This window comes from Arvicanthis niloticus, chromosome 3 (assembly GCF_011762505.2).
Source record: "Arvicanthis niloticus isolate mArvNil1 chromosome 3, mArvNil1.pat.X, whole genome shotgun sequence".
In the NCBI taxonomy this organism is placed as follows: Eukaryota; Metazoa; Chordata; class Mammalia; order Rodentia; family Muridae; genus Arvicanthis; species Arvicanthis niloticus.
The window spans coordinates 56150351-56172768 of NC_047660.1; the positions used below are offsets into that span (position 1 = coordinate 56150351).

The window sequence follows — 22418 nt, forward strand, 5'->3', positions numbered from 1 at the left end:
GACTCCACAAAAGCCTTGAAAATGTGGCACAGAACCGTTGACCCTGCCTCTGGAAGGCTGAGGGCCAAGGTCAAGCAGAGGGAGAACTGGTTTATTGGCACAATCATTCCTTGTTAAACTGACAGGGTTAAGTGGTGACTACGACAAAGAGCAGGTTTTTCCCAGACTAGTTTCATTGTGGTGTTTGTCGGTCACTCAGCAAACCGTGACCATGCAGCTTGTTTTAAGCCATACAATTGGAGATGATCTTTAATACCAGTACAGCTCTTTATACTCAGTTGAGGTATACAAAGCATAAAATCCTATTGAGAAAGCGTTGGCTGGGGACAGGACCAAGGAGAGCTGGCCACATTCCCAATGTTGATGGATGAAGATGCCTTGGGAGAAGGTGGTGTTCTTCAGAGAACCACATTGGGCCATCAATGCCTGCCATCGCCCTAGAAGTGACTAGCTTCAAGGTGCAGCTGATGGGTGACATTTGTTCTCTCACCATGAAGTTGGTGTTCATTCTTTTGGAAATCCTGCAGCCAAAGCCCTTGGGTCTGGGGATGCTGGGATGGAGGTGGGAGGGGTGGCAGGCAGAGCCACAGCAGCAGGCACTACAAACAGCACTAGTCTAGGGAGAGGCTAGGATGCAGGCTGTGATAACTGTCATGGGATAGGCTAGAAGGGAGCCAGATAAGGACAGAATGCTTGGAGGGTAGTTCTGATGGCAGGCAGTTCTAGTCCAATCCCAAACCTTGCTGAAAGCTTCATGTATGTCAGGTGAACTGAAAGAATCAAAGACTCCTGTCTGCTTCACTCCCTGCCAGGGTTGCAAAATTTTGGAAAAAGCCCCTAAGGACCAGAGAATCAAGTCACGGCAGATTAGAATCTTCCCCAGTACTGGTCAGTGCGGGGGATTCCAGCCACAATCTCTGATTCAATTCCACAGTGGTTCTCTCCTCGGAGGATTTTAAAGAAGCCTAGGATGGAGAAAAAGTAAGGTGTTTTTAAAGTATGCTCTGAATTTGGTCTAACACTTATGTTCATATGATGCCCCACTCTGTAACCCAGGCTGGCCTCATAACACACTCCATCTTAAGTGCTAGGGTTACAGGAGCAGGGATTACAGCCACTATGTCCAGTGGCCTTAGGCCTGACCCTTGTTGGTATACTCAGATTCATCCAGACCTCGGGGTGAGCTACCTGATGCCCAGCATCATCTGAGACCATCCCCTCAGTTCACATGCTGCTTGTGCAATGGGAATTGTATACAAAACCATGTGGAGCTCTGGGGCTCAGAGATGGTTCTAGACCGAAGGATCTATACACTTAGGTAGTCAGGTCTACATCTCGGGCACAGTACAGCAGAGGGCTATGATGCTCTGGCCCTTAGCTGCTTATGTAGTCTGAGGAGGGGGACGGGAGGGGACAGATACTCACCATTATCACCCCAATCAACGTTCCAGGAGTTGGCTACCAGCCAGTAGGGAACTCCATTCTCTACTCCCCAGCCCAGGATGCGGATGGCATGGCCACCCATCATATCACCGGCTTCATGCTTGTATACTCCTGAGGAAGAAAAAGGCAATTATGACTGAACACAGGTCACTGACCAGCCCACAAATTCCTAAGACTACTACCCACCCAGTCAGAAGTAATAGGTTGACAGGAACCAACCAGTCTCCTACACAGAAACCTCTAGAAGGCTGGAGGAGGGGATAAGATACGCACTTGCTAGCATGTCAAGGCCCTGGGTTGGGTCTCCAGCACCAACAAAACCAGTCTTTATCAGAGAGCTTGGATGTGTGGTTTGAGTAAGAATCGCCCCCACAGGCTCATGTTTGAATGATTTGTTACCAGGGAATGGCACCATATGGAAGAATTAGAAGTGTCAGAAAGATTAGGGAAAGTTGCTTAGTGTGTCACTGGGGATAGGGGGGGTCTTGTCTCTGTGGTACCCCTTGTCCCCCATACACACATACACCTGTGCACTGAGATGTAGTTCTCAGCTACTGCTCCAGCAGGTCTGGGGAGTCACACTCCCTGCCGTGACGATAATGAACTAACCCGCTGAAGCTGGAAGCAAGCCTGCATTAAATGCTGTCTTTTTTAAGAGTTGCCTTGGTTATGGTGTCTCTTCAGAGCATCAGAAGAGTGAATAAGAAAAGGAGTGTCTTTACAACAGAACAGTATCTATGAAAAGGATATCCTATTAGGAGATTATGTGGCTATATATATATATATATATATATATATATATATGTATGTGTATATATGTATGGAGGTGTGTGTGTGGGTGTTTGAGAAAAGGTCTAAAAAGACCAAGTTGGCCTTAAACCTCACAATTCTGCCTCTGCTTCCCAAATGCTGAGATTACATATGGGTGACACTATATCTGACTTAAATGTGTATGTATGTGTGTATACTTTTCTTTTTTTAAGACAGGGTCTTATTAAATGTTCCTAGCTGGCCTGGAACTCACTGTGTAGACCAAGGGAATATCCAAGATCTGCCTGCCTCTGCCTTCTGAGCGCTAAAATAATGGTGTACACCACCATGCCTAGCACTTCAAAAAATACTTTTAGAAGCCCAACACACTTAAGAATGCAAATTTTAAAAAGTGGGCCCCTACAAAAATATTGTTTGGTTGGCTTTAAAATAAAGGTTCTGTAAACTCTTAAGTTATGAAGCAAACTTAAAACCCAAAGGCTAATTATTTGTTTTACACCCTGAGATTCCATGTCAGTTTATCTGTGAAGCTTCAGACAGCTTTCAGAGTTTTCAAGTTCTTGCTCTGGGTCCGCTGGAGAGGGAAGGAGAGATGGGTACATGCTACTGTCTGCCGACCTAAGCAGCGCTGCTCAGGTGTTCAGAGATCTGGTCAACCTTCCACCTGAGGGTGATTCACTTTTCAAACTGAAATGCATCTTAGGGTACAGGGCTGCGATGGCTGTTCTTGGTTATTAACTCGACTACACCTGGAATTAACTACAACCCAAATGACTGAGCACACCTGTGAGGACTTGTTTTCTTAATTAAATCATTTGAAGTGGGAAGACCCACTTCTAATCTGGATCTCTGAGGTGGGAAAGATCCACCTTTAATTCAGATCTTTGCAGGTGAGGAGACCCAGCTTTCTGGGCCACATTGCCTGCTGGCAGCTTTTATAAAGGATATGGAAGAAAGAAACTCTCTCTTTGCCAGCTTGCTCTTGCTAGTAAGCCATTCCTTCACTGGCATTAGCGCTAATTCTTGAGATTCCAGCATGTGCTGAAGAGCAGCTGCAACATCTAGCCTCAGGGACTGAACTACTGGATTTCTGGACCTTCTGTTAGCAGTAGACAGTCATTGTTGGACTACCTAGATGAGACCACAGCCTATAGGCCAGTGTAATAAATCCCCTCCAGATAAAAAGAAAGACAGACAGACTCATTATTTAAGTTGTTCCTCTAGAGCAGTGGCTTTCAGCCTTCCTAGTGCTGCAGTCCTTACAGGTCTTTATATTGTGATGACCCCAACCATAAAATTATTTTTGTTTCTACTTTATAACTGTAATTTTGCTACTGCTATGAATAGTAATGTAAATATCTGATACACAGGATATATTTTCATTGTTACAAAGTGAGAACCACTGCTCTAGAGAACCCTGATTCTGAGTTGTCATCCCAGCTACATGGACAGCTGAGGTAATCTAGGCCTTTGCAAAAAGAAAGGAGCACTGTCAAATGTGGACGAGAGACAAAGACAGGAGTGACTGCTATAAAAGGCAGAACCAACAGCAGAGTAGAGAGCTGAGCTGGGCTGGCAAGGTTGCAAAGGGACCCTAGAGAGGCTCTGTGGAGACCAGTGAGAACCAGTGAGCACAGCAGGTGGGAGGTTGTGACCATCAGACCACCACCACCACAGGATGACCATCTGCCCAGAGAAGAGAGCAGGAGGGAGACTGTCCCCAGTCCCCTCCCAAAGCCCCTGCCTTTCTCTCTGTGAGACCCGCTGGCTTATGTAGACCCTGAGCCCTTGAGTTCTGGCTTCCTTCCAACGCTAGCTGCTGTTGGAGTTGACTGGTACCTGACTTGTAAGTCAAGAAGTCAGCAAACACAGTGAAGGCACCCTCCACTGGGCCGTTTTTGTAGATTTCCGCCATAATCTCCTTCTCGCTGTTAAACACACTATAGGAGGAGTACCCTGCAGAAGGAACAAAGCTGGTCAGGGTGAGAAAGTACATCCAGCCCCTCTAGGCCTCCAGAAGAGGTCAAGGAAGGCTTCCCTAGGTAAGAAGTTAAGCAAAGCTAGACAGTCCTAGAAGAGACTAAGAGGACCCCGAGACTAAAAACCAGGTTCAAACCCCTTGCAAAACATCCATCTGCCGGGTCCCTTGGAGCTCAAATGGGCTGAGATGAGACTAGACAAAGTATGCAGTATGCATCTCTGTTCAGTGAGACAGGTGTCAATTACCTCAGCTTCCCTTCTTTTTGCTGCACCTGGGTTTTTTTTCTGTGTAGCTCTGGTTGTCTTGAAACTCTCTGTAGACCAGTCTGGTCTTGAACTCAGAAAGCTGCCTGCCTATGTCTCCCAAGTGTTAGGATTAAAGGTGTGTGCTACCACCACCCGTCTGCAGACTCCTAACACTCGATGACTTTGGCCTCTTCCTCCTTCAGCAGGCCCCAGCTTACCAAAGTGCTTATCGTCTTTGTAGGATGAGGAGTAGCCAGCTTCGCAGTTCTTGATGCACTTGGGAGTGTCTCCTTCTCCAGTGCACGGGGGACGGGTGCCATTGACATGGTGCTCACAGGGAGGGATGCTGTATGGTAAGCAGCCTGAGAGATGGAGGGGACAAGATGAGGTCAGCTGCAATCCCCACTTCTAGGGCCAGACCATGTCTACATCCTGTGGATAGCTCCTGTATTGAGGATGGTCTGGCTAACTATCCATCAGCTGGCCCTCTACCCTTGACCTTCCCCTTACCATAGAAAAGGAAGCCACTAACACTTGCCTGTGAAATGCACCTGAGAGACAGGAGCTGTGGGCAAACACTCACCTACATGAGAATTGTAGACTCCACCAGAAACCAGGCCTTTTTTCGTCCAGAAGTTCCATGCTCCAGAGGGATAGCCACCATTACAGCTGAAAAGGAGCTTGTGTCAATGGCAAGATAGTCCCAGCTGTGCCCATACGTCACACACGGTACAGATGCCAAGGTCCCCCTGCAAATACTCTGTCCTCGCAAGAATCCTCCCATAGTCCAGCATCCCAATTCATCTTCTCTCCACTGGCGTCCCACTAGGGACTCAAGCAAGCTCCATCTCTGTCCACAAGGCCACAAGGACTCTCTTTTTTTTCATGTCCACATCAAACTGGGCTTCAACACTCTCCTCTTTCTGGAGCAGCTGTTCTCAACTGCACAATTCCCTGGAGTATAGGAGCCTCCCCACCCCTTATTGTTTTCATTCTTTTTTTTTTTTTTTTTTTTTTTTTTTTTTCAAGGCAGGGTCTCTCCTTGTAGACCTGGCTGTCCTAGAACTTGTTATGTAGACCAAACTGAGATCCTCCTGTTCTGCCTCCCAAGTGCTGAAACTAAAGGCGTGCAACACCAGGCCCAGGCTAGTTTGATTTCCAAGGTTGTAGATATACCATCAACGAAGGTCCAAACACGGTAAGTGAAAAATTAACTCGGTTTTAAATTGCATGCTGTCCTGAGCAGCATGATGAAATCTCATACTCCCTTGGTCCATTCAGTACGGAACATGAAGCATCTCTGTCTAAGGTATCCATGCTGTATACTACATACACTGCTCTCTCTAGTCAACCAGGGGCCATCTTGGTTATGGAATCCACAGCTGTGACGCTGCAGATGGGTTCAAGTAATCCTTGATGGCCAATTGTAAGGTCAGTGATACCGACAGTGCAGACAAGTCAAATGGAAGCTGTAAACGGCTTCTTCATGTTTTCACATGAAGGAAAGTTCTGAACTTAATGAGAAAAAGAAAAACTGAGGTTGCTAAGATCTAAGAATGACTTCTGTGTCTTAAATCACAAAGGAAGATTCATGCTGCCTTCACTGCCACCTGTTGGACTCTAAAAATTACAGCCACAGTGAATGTGCCCCTGGTTTATTTAAGGCATGCTCTTAGGTTGGGGGCTGTACTTAGGAGAACCCCTTGCAAAACAAGGTGTGATGTCCCTTGCAGCTCCAAAGCATTAGGCAGAATACGGACCCTTTCTCTCTCTCCCTGTTCCTAGACTACTGATGTGAGGTCTAGACACACACATTGTGGAACTCGCAGGAATGTCTAACTTGAACCACTGTTATAGAATAAGGGCCAAACAACGCTGGTGAGCACCTGAGTTACAAACTGAGTTTCGGGAACAGTAAGCCCACCCTCCATCTGGAGTCTGTCATCCTTATAGAGCAGACCAGTATGTTTCCCTGAACATATGGTTCCCTGAACATTCCCAGTATTGTTGGGGTTGGGGGATGATGAGGGACAAAAGAGGACAAAAGCCAGACAGGGTATGGAAAGCAAGCACAACTTTTGGAGTTCTTTCTGCCAGGGCTCTATCCCCACTGAATTGAGGCAAGTCTGGCTCTGAGAAGCTCAACAGCAGCAGCTACAACAGAGTCTGCCTGCAGTCCGTCATGTCTCCCTCTGTTTCAACCATGAAAACAGCTTTCTCTTTCCCAGGGACCCCTGAGTTACTTAGCACAGAGGAGGAAGGGGTTAGGGTCTCAAGGAACAGGTGCCCAACACTTACCCTTCCCCGCACTGGAGACCACAGCAGGTAAGCAGGTCCTCAGCAGACACCTCCACGTTGACTCGGCCATTGGTATGAATGCAGATTCGGTCAGAAATAGCTTCCACTGCCCCAAATGCCTGTGGTAATATTAAGTCTTGTTTGGTAGGAAACCTGTCTTGCCTGAAGCAGGGAGGGCCTTTGACCCTCTGAATCAGGAGAGTCCCTTAGGCTCACACTCAGCATTAGAGACTAATCCAGGCCTTTCTGCCTGAGGACTTGTCTCACATGGAGCAAATTCCAAGGCAGAGAGCAGATGGGAGCCAACATGGGTACAGGAGCGCCACAAAGGGTCAGGATAACTGAACTGTTTCATTTGGGGAGACGAAAGGACAATGGATGGGCCACAGATGGCACCCAACACTGGGAACACATTTAATGCACTAAACTAAGTGCTTAGGGAAGTTCCATTTTCTGTCATGTGTGCTTTGCCCCAACTCAGAAATCAGCTTACTGACAGACATAGGACACTCATGAAGCTCTGCTGGGTCAGAGCTGCCTTGTTTACTGAGGGAAAGTAGCTTCACAGCCTGTGCACACAGACCGAGATATACTAGACCCACTGAATGCCCATCATCCACTCCATCTTTGCAGTAATTCACAAACCGTAGTGATGAGAAGAAACTGACTGCAAACATTTCCTCACTTGCCTTGTCACAGCTGGTCCCTCCCCCATATGCCAATCACAGCCCAACCAGTTTTCTTCCAGGAGCCCTCCCCACCAACAGGGTCTTACCCAACAAGAGCCGCAGGACCCCTGGTCTCTAATCTGTTTGATGGTCGGGCATTGGGACCACTGTTCTCGAGCATCAAAGGTTTCAGGTAGATCTATGTCCTCACCGAACCCAACCCTGGACAAAAGAAGGACTGTTGCAAACCACAATTCACCCCTCACCCCTGAAAGACTCAGTAGACAGTGGCTGTCCCCAGTCTGAGCTGTGTCTCCCAGGCAGGAGTTATCCTTTACCACTTTCCACTATTCAGTGTGACTCAGATTCATGTATACTTGCTCTATTTATATTTATATTCAACAGGTATTTTTTAACCATCCGGCCCGTGGGGTACAGGTATGGGGTTTTTTGCCCCCATCACAGATGTCTGTCCTGGTACTTCAGGGTTTTTTCCTCCCTTTTCTTTTCTTTCCTTTTTTTTTTTTTTTTTTTAAAAGATGGGTCTGGCTATGTACCCCAGGCTAGCTTGGAATTCTTCATCCTCCTCCTACCTTGACCAACTCCTTAGTGAATGTCAGAATTTCGAGCATTTATCTCATTACATCTCATTCAAACCACTTTAAATAATAATTCTTCAGGTTTATTTTTAGTTTGTATAGTGGATATGCAAGAGAAAGCATCTGTGATTCATCCTTTTCTTTTAGATTTATTTACTTAGTGTACGAGTGGGTTTTTGGGTTTTGTTGTTGTTTTGTTTTTGGTTTTGTTTTGTTTTCCTGTATGTATGTCTTTGCACTACACGTGTGCCTGGTGCCCTCAGAGGTCAGAAGGCATTAGATCCCCTGGAACTGGGGTTATGGATAGATGTGTTTGAGCAACTGTATAGGTGCTAGGAATTGAACCCAGATCCTCTGCAAGAGCAACAAGTGTCTTAACCACTAAGCCATCTCTCCAGCCCTGGGATTTATTTGATTTTCCTTGAAGAGACGTTTAGTAATGCACTAGGATAGATGTGCCTACCCTAGGTGTTACAGTTGTCTACAGAAAAACACTCTCTTATTAGATCTACAGAAGTAGCAACAGCTGAGCACCTGTCAAGCAAGTGTGAGTCCTCAGTCTGATGTCGGACTGGTATGGGGGCTGGATGTAGAGGAGCACGTCTGGCAGGAAGATCCTGAGTTCAAGGCCACAGGGAACCCCCTTAGGGCACAGTGTATCTCTGTAGCTGATACCAGAAGGGAGAGCCAAGAAAAGACCTGCAGTGTGGGCCTTTGCTCCCATACGTATTCTGCCCCAATTCTAAAGCAATCTTCTCCCACCTTTCTCACTTGGAATTTCTAAAATATTAAACTGTGCCTTGCCTACAGTCTGACTTAAGTTAGACAACATCATCACCATCCTCCGACGGCCAACCCTAATCCCTGCTAAGAACAACTTCTGCATAAAAATGTCCATTTTTGCAGTTTTCCAGAAAAATAAAATATTAATGGTAACTTCTATGTACTCTCCTTGAATTATTCAGAGCTGAGTGTAGCCAGACCTCAACTGCCAAGTCTGGGACCTCATATAGGATGGAGGAGTCTTTGAAGAACACACCTAGGGAATCCAGAGAGGGCTTCCCCTACCTCTCCCTACACCCCAACACTAGCACCACTGTTCACAAGCCTGTATGTGGGGGCAGTGTCCACTCTAGGCTGTGTCACTCACCTTCCTGGCAGCTTGGGTCCACCCAGGACAGTACCACACAGCTTCTTCAGATAGCTTATGTCAACATTGTAGAAGTTGCGTCCAGCCTGAAAGAGAGTCACACCAGGACAGTCACCTATCCACCAAGGGATTTGCCATGATGGGATGGGTAGATCAGGGGTCCTGTCCAATTCAGGGAGCTAGGGGACAGGCAGAGTGATTCAGGGTCAGAGCACAGTTCTCGGACCACAGTGTCTTCTCTAATCTGCTTTTAGTTGTTAGCAGGAGACCTGTCACAGACCTGTCACAAACCTGGAGGAAATGATGGCAGGAAGTAGGAACCTCCTCATCTTCCATAGGAGCTTTCCCAGAGTCCACCTCATTCCGAAGCCCACTTATCCCTCCACACACCTCCATGTACAAAGATTTACATGTATGTGTACTCCCATGCAGACAACATGGAGATCAGAGAGGAAGGTGGTGTGCTCCATAAGCTTCAACTTCCAGAAAAGAATGCCCTACAGCCAGTTAGTCACCTCAGAGGCAGTGTGCACAAGGTGACCCAAAGCAGGGATCCACACACACAGACAGACAGACAGACAGACAGACAGATAGGAAACAGCAGCACAGCCTACCTGCCATGTTGTATTCTGTTTGTTGATATAGTTAATCAGGTCATCTGACAGTGGGTGAAAAGAAGGCTTGTCATGGGCACTGGTCAGTGCCAGCAGGCAAGACAGAAGGATCAAGGACCGCCACATCGTGGAAGCTGGATCTGCACTCACCTGGAAAGGATATAGGCATCAAAATGATTTCCACACACGGGTGCTACTCAGGCCTCACTGTGAAGGTTGGTTTGATGGGAGCTGATATCACACACAATAATATATATGTCCTCTCCTGGTTATTTTTAAACTGTATGTACCTGATGAACTAAGTTTAAGAGATTCTCTCTGGTGTTCTAGACGAAGAGTTAGCTTTAAGCTGGATGTAATGTAAACCCTGTACTGGGAAGTCTAAGGTATTAGACTAGAGTTCAGCCTGGGCCTCAAAAAACAAAACAAAACAATATGGGTGGGGTGACCGGGAGGGGGCAGTAAGCAGGGTGTAAAGTGAATAAGTTAAAAAAATTAATTAAAATTAAAAAATAAAAACAAACAACTCCAAAACTATTAATCTGTGTGAGTCCTGAGGAGAGTCAATAGGTAAAGAAACAAACAAACAAAAAAAGCAGGGTTTACGAGCCTCCCTTAAAGACATGTAAAATGACATCTTAAATTCATTCTGTTTGTACGTGTGTGTGCAGGTTGGAGGACAGGTTCTAGGAGCTGGCTCTTTCCTATCACTTCAGGCTTAAGCTATCTCCCCAGGTAGGCTAGTGTCAGCTGCTGGTAACTAAGGAACCACACTGACTGTGCCAGGGACACTAGGCTCCCAGAAGCCCCTCTGATGTTTCCTGTCACTCAAGGGCTTTGCTTCCGGCTCCTGAGAAGGAAAATTATTACATCATTACCTTGGCCCTTAGACCTTGTGAACTGACTCAGGAGGCCAGTCACTTCCAGCTCAACCCATGAGTCACCTTCTTGGGCAAGTAGCTAACAAAGAAAGGCCAGGCCTTTCCTGGATGCTGGAATGTGGTTTGAACCTGGTGGGAGCAACAGCAGGTGTGGGTAGGCTAGGACCCTGCCCTGGCTCTAGGGCTCACAGGAGTGAGTGCTTTACATCAGGGTCAAAGGTCGAAAGGACACTGGAACACAGACTCCTCCTGCCTGCTTCCTGAGTGCTGGATCACAGACATGAAACTGTACTGAAGGAAAACTAAAAAGTCTCGATTAGGTTCAAGCAGCAGAGTTGTGTCCTCAATGAGTCAGGAGGGAGTCTGAATCTATAAGAGTAATGTGTATGGACGGAAAGAATCTTATAGAAAAGATCCAATGGAGGCCTTCTGGGACAACCTCACAATATATTATAAAATGCCTGGTGACACTGGCTCAGAAAAGTTCTATTTTAAAAAAAGAGTCAGGCCACTCAAACTCATCTTGGGTGTGGGAAGAGTGTGTGTGGGCTAGGGAAAGAGGAAGTGACACACTCCTGCAGATGTGCTTACACAGCTGGCTGCCTGTCCTGGGAAAACAGGGAGGGGCTAACTCGGTATACCTGGCTCCCCCAAACGTGCTACACAGAAGGCAGTCAGACCTCAGAAACAAGCAAGTGAGACATGCTTGTAATCCTAGGGCTCAGGAGGATGAAGCCTGGGGAGCAAGGCTTCAAGACTAGCTAGCCTTGGCTACACTGTGATACACAGAATGAAACTAGTAAATAGCCCCACACAAAACTTCCTAGAAAGCCTAAAACTGGCATAAAACAGAACTCTTTAGGCATCACATTAAAATTAAGCCTTATGCCAATGAGACGGCTCTGCAGGTAAAGGGGCTTGCAGCCAAGCTAAATGAGTTTGATCCCCTGCTTGAGGAAAGAGAAAACTGACTCTTACAATGACTGAGATATTTGTGAAAAGAAACAGAGCTCCCATTAAAAGCTTTGCGTCCTCTAAAACAAGACTTGGAGATCAGAGGACTTGGGGCTGAGATGCAGCTGAAATTGTGGTAAGCTTAGCATACCTGAGACTCTGAGTTCCAACCCTAGCACCACATGCTCTCACATCAGAAACACTGGACGATCACAATGGGGAAATGGATCCAGTGACTTGTTGTACATATCACTGGAAAATGGACTATCACACATATAATATATAAGCCTTTAGACATACATGTTCTTGTATTTCAAAGGATTCTCTCTCCTCTCCTCACCCCATTGCTCCAAGACTGGGCCTTGGGGATAGCCCCAACCGGCCTGGAACTTGCTACATAGACCAAGCCAACCTTGAACTTACAGTGACCCTCATGTTTCTGCCTTTTGAAGGCTGTGACTGCAAGTGCACCCCAGTACACCTACCAAGGAATCCACTCTTTGACGAAGAATCACAGCCTTGAAGACCAAGACCTTTGAAAATGGCCCTTGAATGCATTACCCACCATCTCCTGACCCACCATCTCGTGCCGCCGCCAATAAGGGTTCCTCCTTACGGGCTTTCTCTCCAGCACACTTACTGTTGCATTTCCAGTGACTCATAGGCAACTGTCTCATATGACCATGTGTCAGCCATCACACGGCCTCCAATCACACTGTTAGGTAACTGTGTCTCCTTTCTTTTCAGCAGCACTCTCTGCCTTGTACTTGGATCTTATGTGTGTCTGTACACACGTATGTTCAAGTGTATGCAAGTACAATACATATGTGTACCTCTGGGGACCAGGACAAGCACAGGTGCTGCTGCTCAGCTTATTCCCCAACAAGGCCTGGACATTACCAAATAGGCAGGGCTGTCTACCCAGTGAGCCTGTCTCCGCTTTCCCAGTGCTGGCATTAATTACAAAGTGTGCACCAACATGCCTGGCTTTTTTAAAACATGGGTTCTGAGAATCAAACTCAGATCTTTGTACAAACTCTTTTTCAGCTAAGTCATTTCCTAAGTCCAGAAACTGATTCCTCCCAGACACTGATGCAGAAAGCCTAAAGTATCGATCCACTCCCTAGGGTGGGAGTCCAGACAAAGGACGAGGCTGGTAAATCTGTTAGGATCTCCTATGTTGAAGGACTGACACGCTTGGGTTCACAACATACTGTATGTTAGAGACTAGGAGTATCCTGAGATGCCCCATAGGAACTTGGCATCTGTTGAGCTGTTAAATATAAGCCAAGTAGAAAGATCCATTTCCATGGTAACTTGAAATTTTAAACAAGTTAAACAAATTTTAAATGTTAAACAAGATGTCTTTTGGTTTCTGCCATAGCAAAGAGCACAGGAACTCCCATGGCCATGGCCACAAGGGTTCCCAGGTTCTATAGCCTACAGATCCTGGCCACTGAAGGACACTTTCTGGGAAGCTGAGTCTCCATTGGTTTTGCAGCCTACCCCTAACCCCTGGACTTTATTCTCCTCCTCCCCATCAGGGTTCTGCCCAACTGCAAACCCACGGATTAGGGCTTCAGGAGCTCAGCAGTCTCTGCCCAATGTCTAACCCTTCTTTTACCAAGATGGGCCCCGGAGGAAAAGACTGCACCCCCAAATACACAGATTACCCACTCCTCCTTTAAGAGGCTGGGATGAGGGGTAAAATCAAGATAGGATTCACTTGGCCACCATCCACTGTGGCTGCATGAGGAGGCCAGGCTCTACTGCAGACTGGACACCAACATCCAGATCTTGGTTGGCCACTGTCATCTGTGGCACTGCACTTCTTGGAGGCTCAGATCCTGCATTTCTGAAGTGGTAATGGGTGCCATGTTTCCAGGTGATGTGAGGAGCAGAGGAGGGTAGGGAAACCCTGCATCCATGGACACAGAAAGAGAGCTGCTAGCTAGAGAAGGTTCAGCCCCTCTCCCGCTAAACTCATGTCTTTCACCTTGTGATGGCTAATTCCAGTTTGATCCAAACCCACTCTCAAAGCCTCCACTTGGTAGGACTCAGAGTTAAAACAAGCTTCCACCTCAGTAAAATCCATAAGCCTTGTCAAAAGGCTTGAGTCCTGAGACTGTATGAAGCCTGCTGTCTCTACCTAGGGCAACAGTAGCTAATTCCCTGAAGACGTCAGTCTTCCCAGATATCACACACACACGTGCTTTTGTGACACAGCCAATAGTGACAATGACAAGCTAAGCTGTCCATAAACCTATCAACCTGTCACGGGTTCCATGCCTTTGCCTTAAATAGCCACGGGCTTTCGCTTCCCCTAGTTTGGCAAGCACTTTCTTGTATTTCCCAATTCTGTGATTTTCACTTTAGTTAACAGAAAGTCTTTATTTCACAAAAGAGGGGGGCTGGAAGAGCTAAACTGCCTCCTCTTCCAGGTGTACAAGTAGAAGGCAGTTGTGGGCACAATTTATTTCTAGCTCAAGTCAGCTGGTCCTGGGTTCCACTACCCTCTCTTTGTAGCAATCAGTGTCTTAATGTCCTGCTATTTCTGTCACTGTCACATGAACAGAATGGCCAGTGAGTGGACTGGTGATCCCATCAACAGCAAAATCATTTCCCAAACTAGCTGGATGCTCTTCCTCAGGCAAACACACTCCTGGGACTCTAGAAGAAAATGGCATAAACATTGAAGGAGAAGCTGACGCCAGGTGAAGGACGCATAATGTAGTAGCACACTAAGCATTGGGTGGGGGCACAAGCCTGACCAAAAAAGCTTTCTTGAGTAGTCACACAGTCTCAGGCAGACTAGAGTCTAAGTCTACATTCTAAAGGCTGCAAGGAGACAGAATATGTAGACCGAAAGTCCCACAGGCCACCTGCCACGTCCTGGCACAGGATAAGTGTATACACACCCAAAGCAGTCTCCATCCATCTCTCCCTGACTGTGGTTCATGGGACTGACCTCTCACCCACCAGCTCTAACTGTGCAGCCATAACTGTGGCCGTCCATCACAGAAGTGCAGAGGGACTCTACACTAGGGAGTGGGGAGAGGATGGAGAGACTTGCTGGGGCCCTGATGCTGCACTTTATGAGCTTCTCCCCATAAAAACAAACCTGTGCAGGCATTGCCAGTCATTAAGCACACCTGTTCCTCAAGTATTACCCACTTCAGTCCACCCACAGAGCAGGACAGTGGGAACTGCACTTCCTTTCGAATGGTTTGCCCAGTTGCTCCCAACGCTGGGGTAGCTACAGTGGAAGCAGACACCCTAATCTCAAAGCAGACCTGAAGGAGGCCAGAGACTCCCCCTTTTGCTAAAGCTGAATCATAGCCCTGATGTGGTTTCCAGATTTCATATCTTCGCTCCTAGTAAAAGATTGTGTAACTGGTTTATGGTGATCCTAAAGAAGAAACAGCTTGGGGCTGCCCACCTCAGAGGAGGAGGCCAGAGACACAATTCAATGGCTTAGCACTTACCTGCTCAATTGAGAAAGTGCCTCCGTAAGATCAGACTGTGGGCAGGCCTATATGGCATTTTCTTAGCTAGTGATTGATGGGGGAGGACCCAGCCCCCTGTGCGTGAGGCCACCCTTGGGCTGGTGGTCCTGGGTTCTATAAGAGGGCTGAGCAAGCCAGTAAGCAGTACTCCCCCACCCCCATCACCTCTGCATCAGCTCCTTCCTCCAGGACCCTGCCCTGTTTGAGTTCCCTTCCTGACTTCTTTCAATGATGAACTACAATGTAGAAGTATAAGCCAAACTCTTTCCTCCCTAACTTGCTTTTGGTCATGGTGTTTCACCATAGTAATAGTAACCCTAACTAGGACAGGCCCTCATTTAAGAGGAAAAACATTAGAAAACAAGACAATTTGACTAAGATTTGCAGAGATGCCTCCAAGATGCAGGGGGTAGTTAGTATATTCTCCAAGTTTGCTCCTAAAATATACACAGTACAAGGCTTTTAAAGACCTTGAGATGTAAAATGAGATTAGTGTTTTATGCTTCTCTGCTTGCTCCCTAATTCGATTGCAGGCTAAATTAAGCCCCAGGCTGGTCAGCCTGAGGACCAGGCAGACAACAGAAACATTTTGTCTGTGAGCTGGGTACCTTCTCTCCTTTCTGGGGGCCCTCTCAAGGTTCACAGAAATGATAAGCAGAGCTACTCTTTGGGAAAGTGCCTCCCTGCACCAGGCTTGGGGCAACCACCAGCAGGCAGAGTGACCAGGTACAACCTCCAGTCACTGCTAACTGACTATATAGTTCTCTATACGCACAGCAGTCAATACTTATTATCCCTGAGTCATTACCTTTGTCTTAAAAAGCATCCCAGTTTGAGACCAAGGATATACGACAGCTGGCATGCTTGCCTAGCATCCTGGGTTCAGTCCCCAGCATCACACTAAACCAGACATAGGAAGTGGTATATGCCTATAACATCTCATGAAGAGGCAGGATAAGGAGTTCAACGTCATCCCTGGCTACACTGTGAATTCGAGGCCAGCCTGAAATATAAGACTGTCTCAAAACACATCCTCTCCCTACCACATGTCCTATTTGGTGTAAAAAATTATGACCATCATATTATTTGTAATAAAGCCTTATATGTGGGTGTCTATTCTACTATTTGATATCAAAACACAGCATAGCCCCAAACCCAGAAGGAATCAATATGCTGAGAATGAGTGACAGGCTACTTGAATTCTAATATGGTTTGATATACCCTTGACAGGCACAAGCTGGCCAGCACCTTATACAAGTTGGAAGGACATGTGACCCCTGTAGGTGAGCATCACCCGCCTGAGCCAGATCAGCAGGTCAGAGGGCAGCCACCTCTGATCTGAGAGCAGAGAATCTAAGAGTTCTGTGTACTCTGTGGATACTAACCTGGCATTTATCAGCCTTATTCTCTTCCACCCTGGCGGCTGGAGAAGAGCAGTATCTTGGCCAGACTATAGAGTTACTGACCCAATTAAAACAGGTTAATAGCTGAGATCACAGACCATAGGTCCTCTCCCAGGATTTGTAAAACACCAGTTCTAGAAAGAGCCCTCCAGTCTTGTAGAAGGCTTCTATTTCACAGTCGAGGGAAACTGAGGCATGAGACAAGACCATGGGCAGGCCTTGAATGGCCATGCCCGAGGAGAGATGGATCACCTTCAGAAGATCGAATTCTAGGTCAAATTCCACCACAGTTACCTAAGTGGCTGTAACTATGTCACAGACTTGCAGGTGACTTCACTTTCTCATATAGTCTCCCAATGTTACAAACCTCCTGAATTTTAAAAATTAGAAACAAGGGCTTGGAGGAGATGGTTCAGTGGGGAGGGTATTGCTGTGCAGTCATGAGGACCTGGGTCTGAATCCCTAATACACAGGGAAATGCTATGAGAACTTGATGGCCTGCATTTGTAATCCCAGGATTTGGGAGTCAGAGAACAAGATTCCTGGGGCCACAGTAACCAAATGCATAAGCTCTGGGTATAAGTGACCCTGCCTCATGAAGCAGACAGTGACTGTGGATGACACCCAATGTCCCCTGCTAAACACAAGACTAACATATATACACACAAAAATAATTAGAAACTACATCAAGTGCACCTAAGTTCAGAGACCCAGGTTTATGGCCTAAAGAGCCCAGACAGTTGTAGATGGGCGGTGGTAGACATGCCTTACGCTCAGCACTTAAAATGCACAGGCAGAAGAAATGTCCAGTTCCAGATCATCCTTGGCCACATATCAAGTTTGAACCCAACCTGGGCTATAGGAGATCCTGACTCAAAAACTAAATCCCAAACCTAAACTCAAACTTATTTTGTTGTTTTCCTTTTGAGACAGGGTCACGATGTAGCCCTAGCTAACCTAGAATTTGTTAGATAGACCAAACTGGCCTTGAACTCACAGAGTGCTGAAATTAAAGTAGTTCACTACCCTGCTAAGCTAAACCCTAACATTCAAAATAAAATAAAATAAAATAAAATTGGTTGGTGGCACACACATTCAATCCCAGCACTCAGGAGGCAAAGGCAGGTGAATCTCTGTGAGTTCAAGGTCAGCCTGGTCTACAGAGGGAGTTCCAGGACAGGCAGATAAATGGAGAAACCCTGTCTTAAAAAAAAAAAAATAAACAAACAAAAAAAAATCCAAAACAATTGAACTTAAGCACAAGTGCTACCAGTGACCAACTACAAAACCAGGGAGAGCTTCACTAATCAAGGATTTCCTCTGACAAGAAATTAAACTTGAATTTCTACTCACAGCAGTGAAGGCACCGCTACCATCTGAAACCCATCACACTGACAAGTAGGGTCTGGTAAGTGCTAATGTTAGGATACAGAAACAGGAGCTCCTAAACTGCAAGAAGGTGGCAGGGTCACGGAGGGGAGGGGGCACTATCACCAGGTAACAGAACTGAAGGTGTGGGTGTCATATGTCCAGCAATTCATGATACTTCTGCTTTGCCCAAAAGAATTTTCTGTGTCACTATAAACAAGAGTGAAAAAGGAGGAGGGACAGAAATGAAAGTAGGTGATTTTAACTGTCTCTTGGGTCAACATATTCAAGACCAATAAACTAGCTAGGTGTGGTGGCACAAGCCTTTAATCCCAGCACTCAGGAGGCAGACACAGGTGGAGCTCTGTAAGCTCAAGACCAGCCTGGTTTACATAGCCCCGTCTCAAATAAATGAAGAAAAAGACTAATAAACCAAATTCTCTGGATCTGATAGGGTGCACACCTGTCATCTCAGCACTTGGGAGGTAGGCAGGAAGAAGATCAGGAGTTCAAAGCCATCCTCCCCATATGTGGTGAGTTAGCTGGGATACAGGAAACCCCTGCCACACTTGCCACCTGTCCCCAACAAATTAAAATAACTGTTAAATCTGCAGGTATTAGTATCAACAAATCTCACAAACTGAGTGAACAAGACACATAGTATAAATAAATTACATTTAAAAAAAACGTATAGATTGATACATTGTATTTCAAGTGCAGAAGTAGGAAAGAGTAAGGAAAGAAACTGCTGCCAAAGTCTCTGTGACAGACAAAGCAAGTCCAGGAGCCAAACTGACCTCAACTAAACAAGTCCCACCAGAGAGGAGCTACCCCACTTCTACCCCAAACCTGCGCCTGGGAGGCCTCAGGACTGCAGAAAGGGATGTTTCCACTCGAAGCTAAAAATGAAAGGATTGCTAGGTGGCCCAAGGTTTTAATCCCAGCACTGGGGAGGCAGAGGCAGGTTTATCTCTGAGTTTGTGTACCTCGTCATGCCCAGGCCTTCCTGGTCTACATAGCCAGCCAGTTCCAGGCTAGCCAGGACTACACAGTGAGTATAAGAGCTGTTCCTTTTTTGGGGGGGGTGGGGGGAGGTTTGAGACAGGATTTCTCTGTGTAGCCCTGGCTGTCCTGGCACTCACTCTGTAGACCAGGCTGGCCTTGAACTCAGAAATCCACCTGCCTCTGCCTCCCAAGTGCTGGGATTAAAGGCGTGCACCACCACCGCCCATCGATAAGAGCTGTTCTTAGGAAAAAAAAAAAAAAAAAAAAAAAAGCCTAAACCAGTAGCATTAGCTCTTGTCTATAACCCTAGCATTCGGGAGGGTTGTCCAGTTCACAGCCTTCCTGGACTACAGGGTAACACCTACCTCAAAAAACTGAGGGACAGTGAAGGGAGGGGACTGTTTAAAGCTGGCTGGGTATGATAGAGTCCCGTGGCAGACTGCATGATTAGGATGCACAAGGTTGGGTATCAGCCCGACAGACGGACAAGAGTTTCAGCTCGTGGCAAAGCTCCACCTCTACAACTTCCACTGTGTTCAATGTAGGGCAGAAAATAAACTACAGCAACAAAAGGACTCCAGATCGATCCTCTGGATCGTACCGAGACGACCAGCGCAGGGATATGGACTGTTAACTAAGCAGAGACAATACAGACCTTAGCCTCAACACCTCCCTTCACATCAATCATACTGAAGTCCCTGGTTTCCCTTTTAACTTTCAAAAGTTCTATTGCATAGCTCCACCTCACACATAGCTAATATTTTCCTTACATCAGTACATCAAAAGTCAGTGGCCAACTCGAGACTCAGCTATCTAAAGGTTTCTACCCATACCATATAAGGGCCACAGCCTAGACTGCTGAATCAGCACCTCCAGGGGACCGTTTCAACCTGGAGCTAAGGGCTCCAACCCTCTGCTGCTTGACTAGTCTGAAAACAAGCCAACATCAAGGCGAGTGCTGGAAACCTCTGCTGGCACCTGGGCTGGTGAAGCACCGGCATGGGCCCGGCCCACCCCACCCCACCCCACCTCACTTCCCCAGCAGTAGGCCTGGATCACGTGGATTTAAAGGCGCAAAGGTCATTTTCCTCCAGGGTGCCTTCTTTCAAGCGAGCCTTTTTTTTTTTTTTTTTTTGGAAGGAAGGAAGGAGGGGTTAGGAGGTGAAACAGTTTCACTCTCTAGTCCGACTGTCGTGGAATTCATTATGTAGCCCAGGTTGGTTTCCAATGCAGTGATTCTCCTGCCTCAGCCTTCCAAGTGCTGGGATTGCCTGGCTCTGGTATGCCTCTGTGAGCTCTGGATTTTTAGGTCACCATGGCCAAAGCCTATGGGAAGCAATTCTCCCCTAAAGAGCTTCGTGGAAAGATGAGAGCACCTTCACCAACATTCTGCCCATGCTACCCTTCTGAATCTGGAGACTGAAGAATATACCTCCACCATCCCTCGCAGAGGAGGGACCTAGAGATTAGTCTTCCCAACACACTAAAAGGTGTTAAGCTTTCCTTTGAAACTCACAATTTATCTCCCTCCCCACACAGGTGAGGGGATTTGGTCAGGTGAGGGTGGGCTTTAGTCCTTTACTCCAGGCCCCTAGGGGAGCAAGTCCAATTCACCTATCTCTTGGTCCGCATGACCAACACTCTGGGAGGCGATGCTATCTCTCCCGGCCAGCAGGGCCCTGAATGAAGGAGGCTGTCCTGCAAGTACCTCTCCTCCACCACATTCCCATCATCTTGGCTACCCCCCCACCCCCCAAAGAAAGGTACTGGCAGCCCCTATCCTTTAGTCTGCTTATCTTCCTGTTTCTCGGTTTAACTCTTCGTGCAGGTTCCACCCCAGCCACCCACGACCAGGTTCCTGTTCTCAATAGAACAGGTCTTTTAGGGTGCCAGGCACTGCGTGGGTTTGTGTGTGGAAAAGTTCCCGGGGCAGATTCTTTAGAATAAGCCACAAACCTTTACTAGATGCAGGTCGATACTCGCCCTGAGCACCCCTGAGACTCGCAGTCTGCAAGCGGGGAAGGCCAGGGCCGAACCCTTCTCTTTAAGCTCCTCCCTCGGAGCTCCCCGAAGTCCCCACCTCCACCCTTGAAGTGCGCCAAGGCCACTGGAAAGAAGCGGACCACCGCGGAATCACCAGGATCGGCCCTAAAGCGTGAAGGCTGGGAGCTATACCGGACTAGTGTGCCGGAGCCTAGGTCTCCTCTTCCAGAGGACCGCGATCCGCCAGGGCGCGCAGCATCTAGGGCCGCGGAGGGACCGCGCCTGCGCCCTGGGCAAGCCAGGGGCCTGTCTCCACCGCCCGTTCAGCCCGCTCCCCTGACCCCAGCCAAAGGGACTTCCGCGGCGGAGTCACTGAGCCCCGGGCAAACTCACCGAGCGCAGCGCGACAGCCAGGGCCTGCAGCCACCGAGCCGAACCGAGCCGCTCCGGCCCCACCGGTGCACCCCTAAGTACCCGCGCAGCTCCGCCCGCTGCTGGGGCTGATTCGTCACGTGACCCCTGGCCGCGCCCCCGCCGGCCCCTCCCCCTTAGTCCCGGGACTCCGCAAGCTGCCTAGCCTAGGCCCGCACCGCACCGCACCGCACCGCACCGCACCGCACCGCTGTGGTAAACCCGAAAGAAACCCATGGTTTGCTCTCTCCGTCTCGCACAGAGATGCTCTCCAGGGACCTCTGCAGATACCCTGCACCGGGAAGACATAACATCTTCGTGACATGCATTCATCGGAAAGGCCTCGCGGGATTGGCGACTTGGAAATGGCTGGCGTCCCAGTGGAGCCTTCCGGCCTTATATTCTGAAGCTCAGACTATAATGGCGTAGAAATACTCAGACTAAGGAAGCCAATCAAAACTAGAACTGGGCTGGGACTGTAGCCCAGGAGTAGAACTCTTGCCTACCAAGCCCAAGGCCCTGGGTTCGATCCCCAGTTAAGAAAGAAAGATAGAAAGACAGGAAGGAAGGGAGGAAGGAAAGAAGGAAGGAAGGAAGGAAGGAAGGAAGGAAGGAAGGAAGGAAGGAAGGAAGGCAGGCCATATTAATCTTCCCCATCTTGTGTGGTAGAAACTGGCTGGTCTAGTTGACTTGACAGATCATACATAGCATAACCCCAACCCCACCCCAGGGTCTCCGGCAAGCACCCTCAGATTTCTCCAATTCTTAGGTCTACCTTGTAATATAGGAATGGCCTTGTGTCAGCATGGTATCTTATAGCCAGGCTTGTGACTATAAGAAAGGTAAGGATCTAGTAGATTTCAAGGCTCTATTCGTAGGCTCTGTCTGAGTTAAGGACAGGAATGGAAGTAAAAGTGACTGAACCCCAGTTGAGTGGAATACCGGAGGAACTCAGAAAACTTGTGGAAAGGCAGGTCCAAGGCCAGCTGTCCCAGCTGCTGATAACAGGTGGAAACTGCCTGCTTATTTTAGGGCAAAATGTCCAAACAAAGATGAACAGCCTTTTTTTGGCTAAAACCCAAAACTGTCCTCCAGCATGTCCAGAGCTTTGTCCTTGGCAGGAGCTAAAGATGTTTCC

At 47.6% G+C, this 22418-nt stretch overlaps 1 protein-coding gene across 3 annotated transcripts; it reads right to left on the reverse strand.

The window, feature by feature from the left end:
* Positions 1-218: 218 nt before the first annotated feature.
* Positions 219-21697, reverse strand: Ctsb (cathepsin B). Of its 3 annotated transcripts, none has more exons than XM_034497840.2 (10): positions 21263-21697; positions 9770-9919; positions 9156-9241; positions 7514-7628; positions 6739-6857; positions 5024-5109; positions 4659-4802; positions 4054-4170; positions 1426-1554; positions 219-965 (listed from the first exon to the last, which is right to left on the reverse strand). In XM_034497840.2, the coding sequence occupies exons 2-10, from the start codon at positions 9893-9895 to the stop codon at positions 868-870; spliced, it is 1020 nt and encodes a 339-aa protein (XP_034353731.1). In that variant the 5' UTR covers positions 9896-9919; positions 21263-21697; the 3' UTR covers positions 219-867. The 3 variants fall into 3 exon arrangements, with proteins under 3 accessions (XP_034353731.1, XP_076786982.1, XP_034353732.1); XM_076930867.1 differs by lacking the exon at positions 21263-21697 and adding an exon at positions 21062-21212; XM_034497841.2 differs by lacking the exon at positions 21263-21697 and adding an exon at positions 20843-21154.
* Between the last annotated feature and the right edge of the window lie 721 nt (positions 21698-22418).

Coding starts and splice junctions, on each gene's coding strand:
- Ctsb (XM_034497840.2), bottom strand. CDS start 9,895: ATGTGGCGGTCCTTGATCCTTCTGTCTTGCCTGCTGGCACTGACCAGT. Junction 4,803..5,023: donor AGTCTACAATTCTCATGTAG/GTGAGTGTTTGC, acceptor TCCATCTCTCAG/GCTGCTTACCATACAGCATC. Junction 1,555..4,053: donor CTTCTTGACTTACAAGTCAG/GTACCAGTCAAC, acceptor TTTCTTCCTCAG/GAGTATACAAGCATGAAGCC.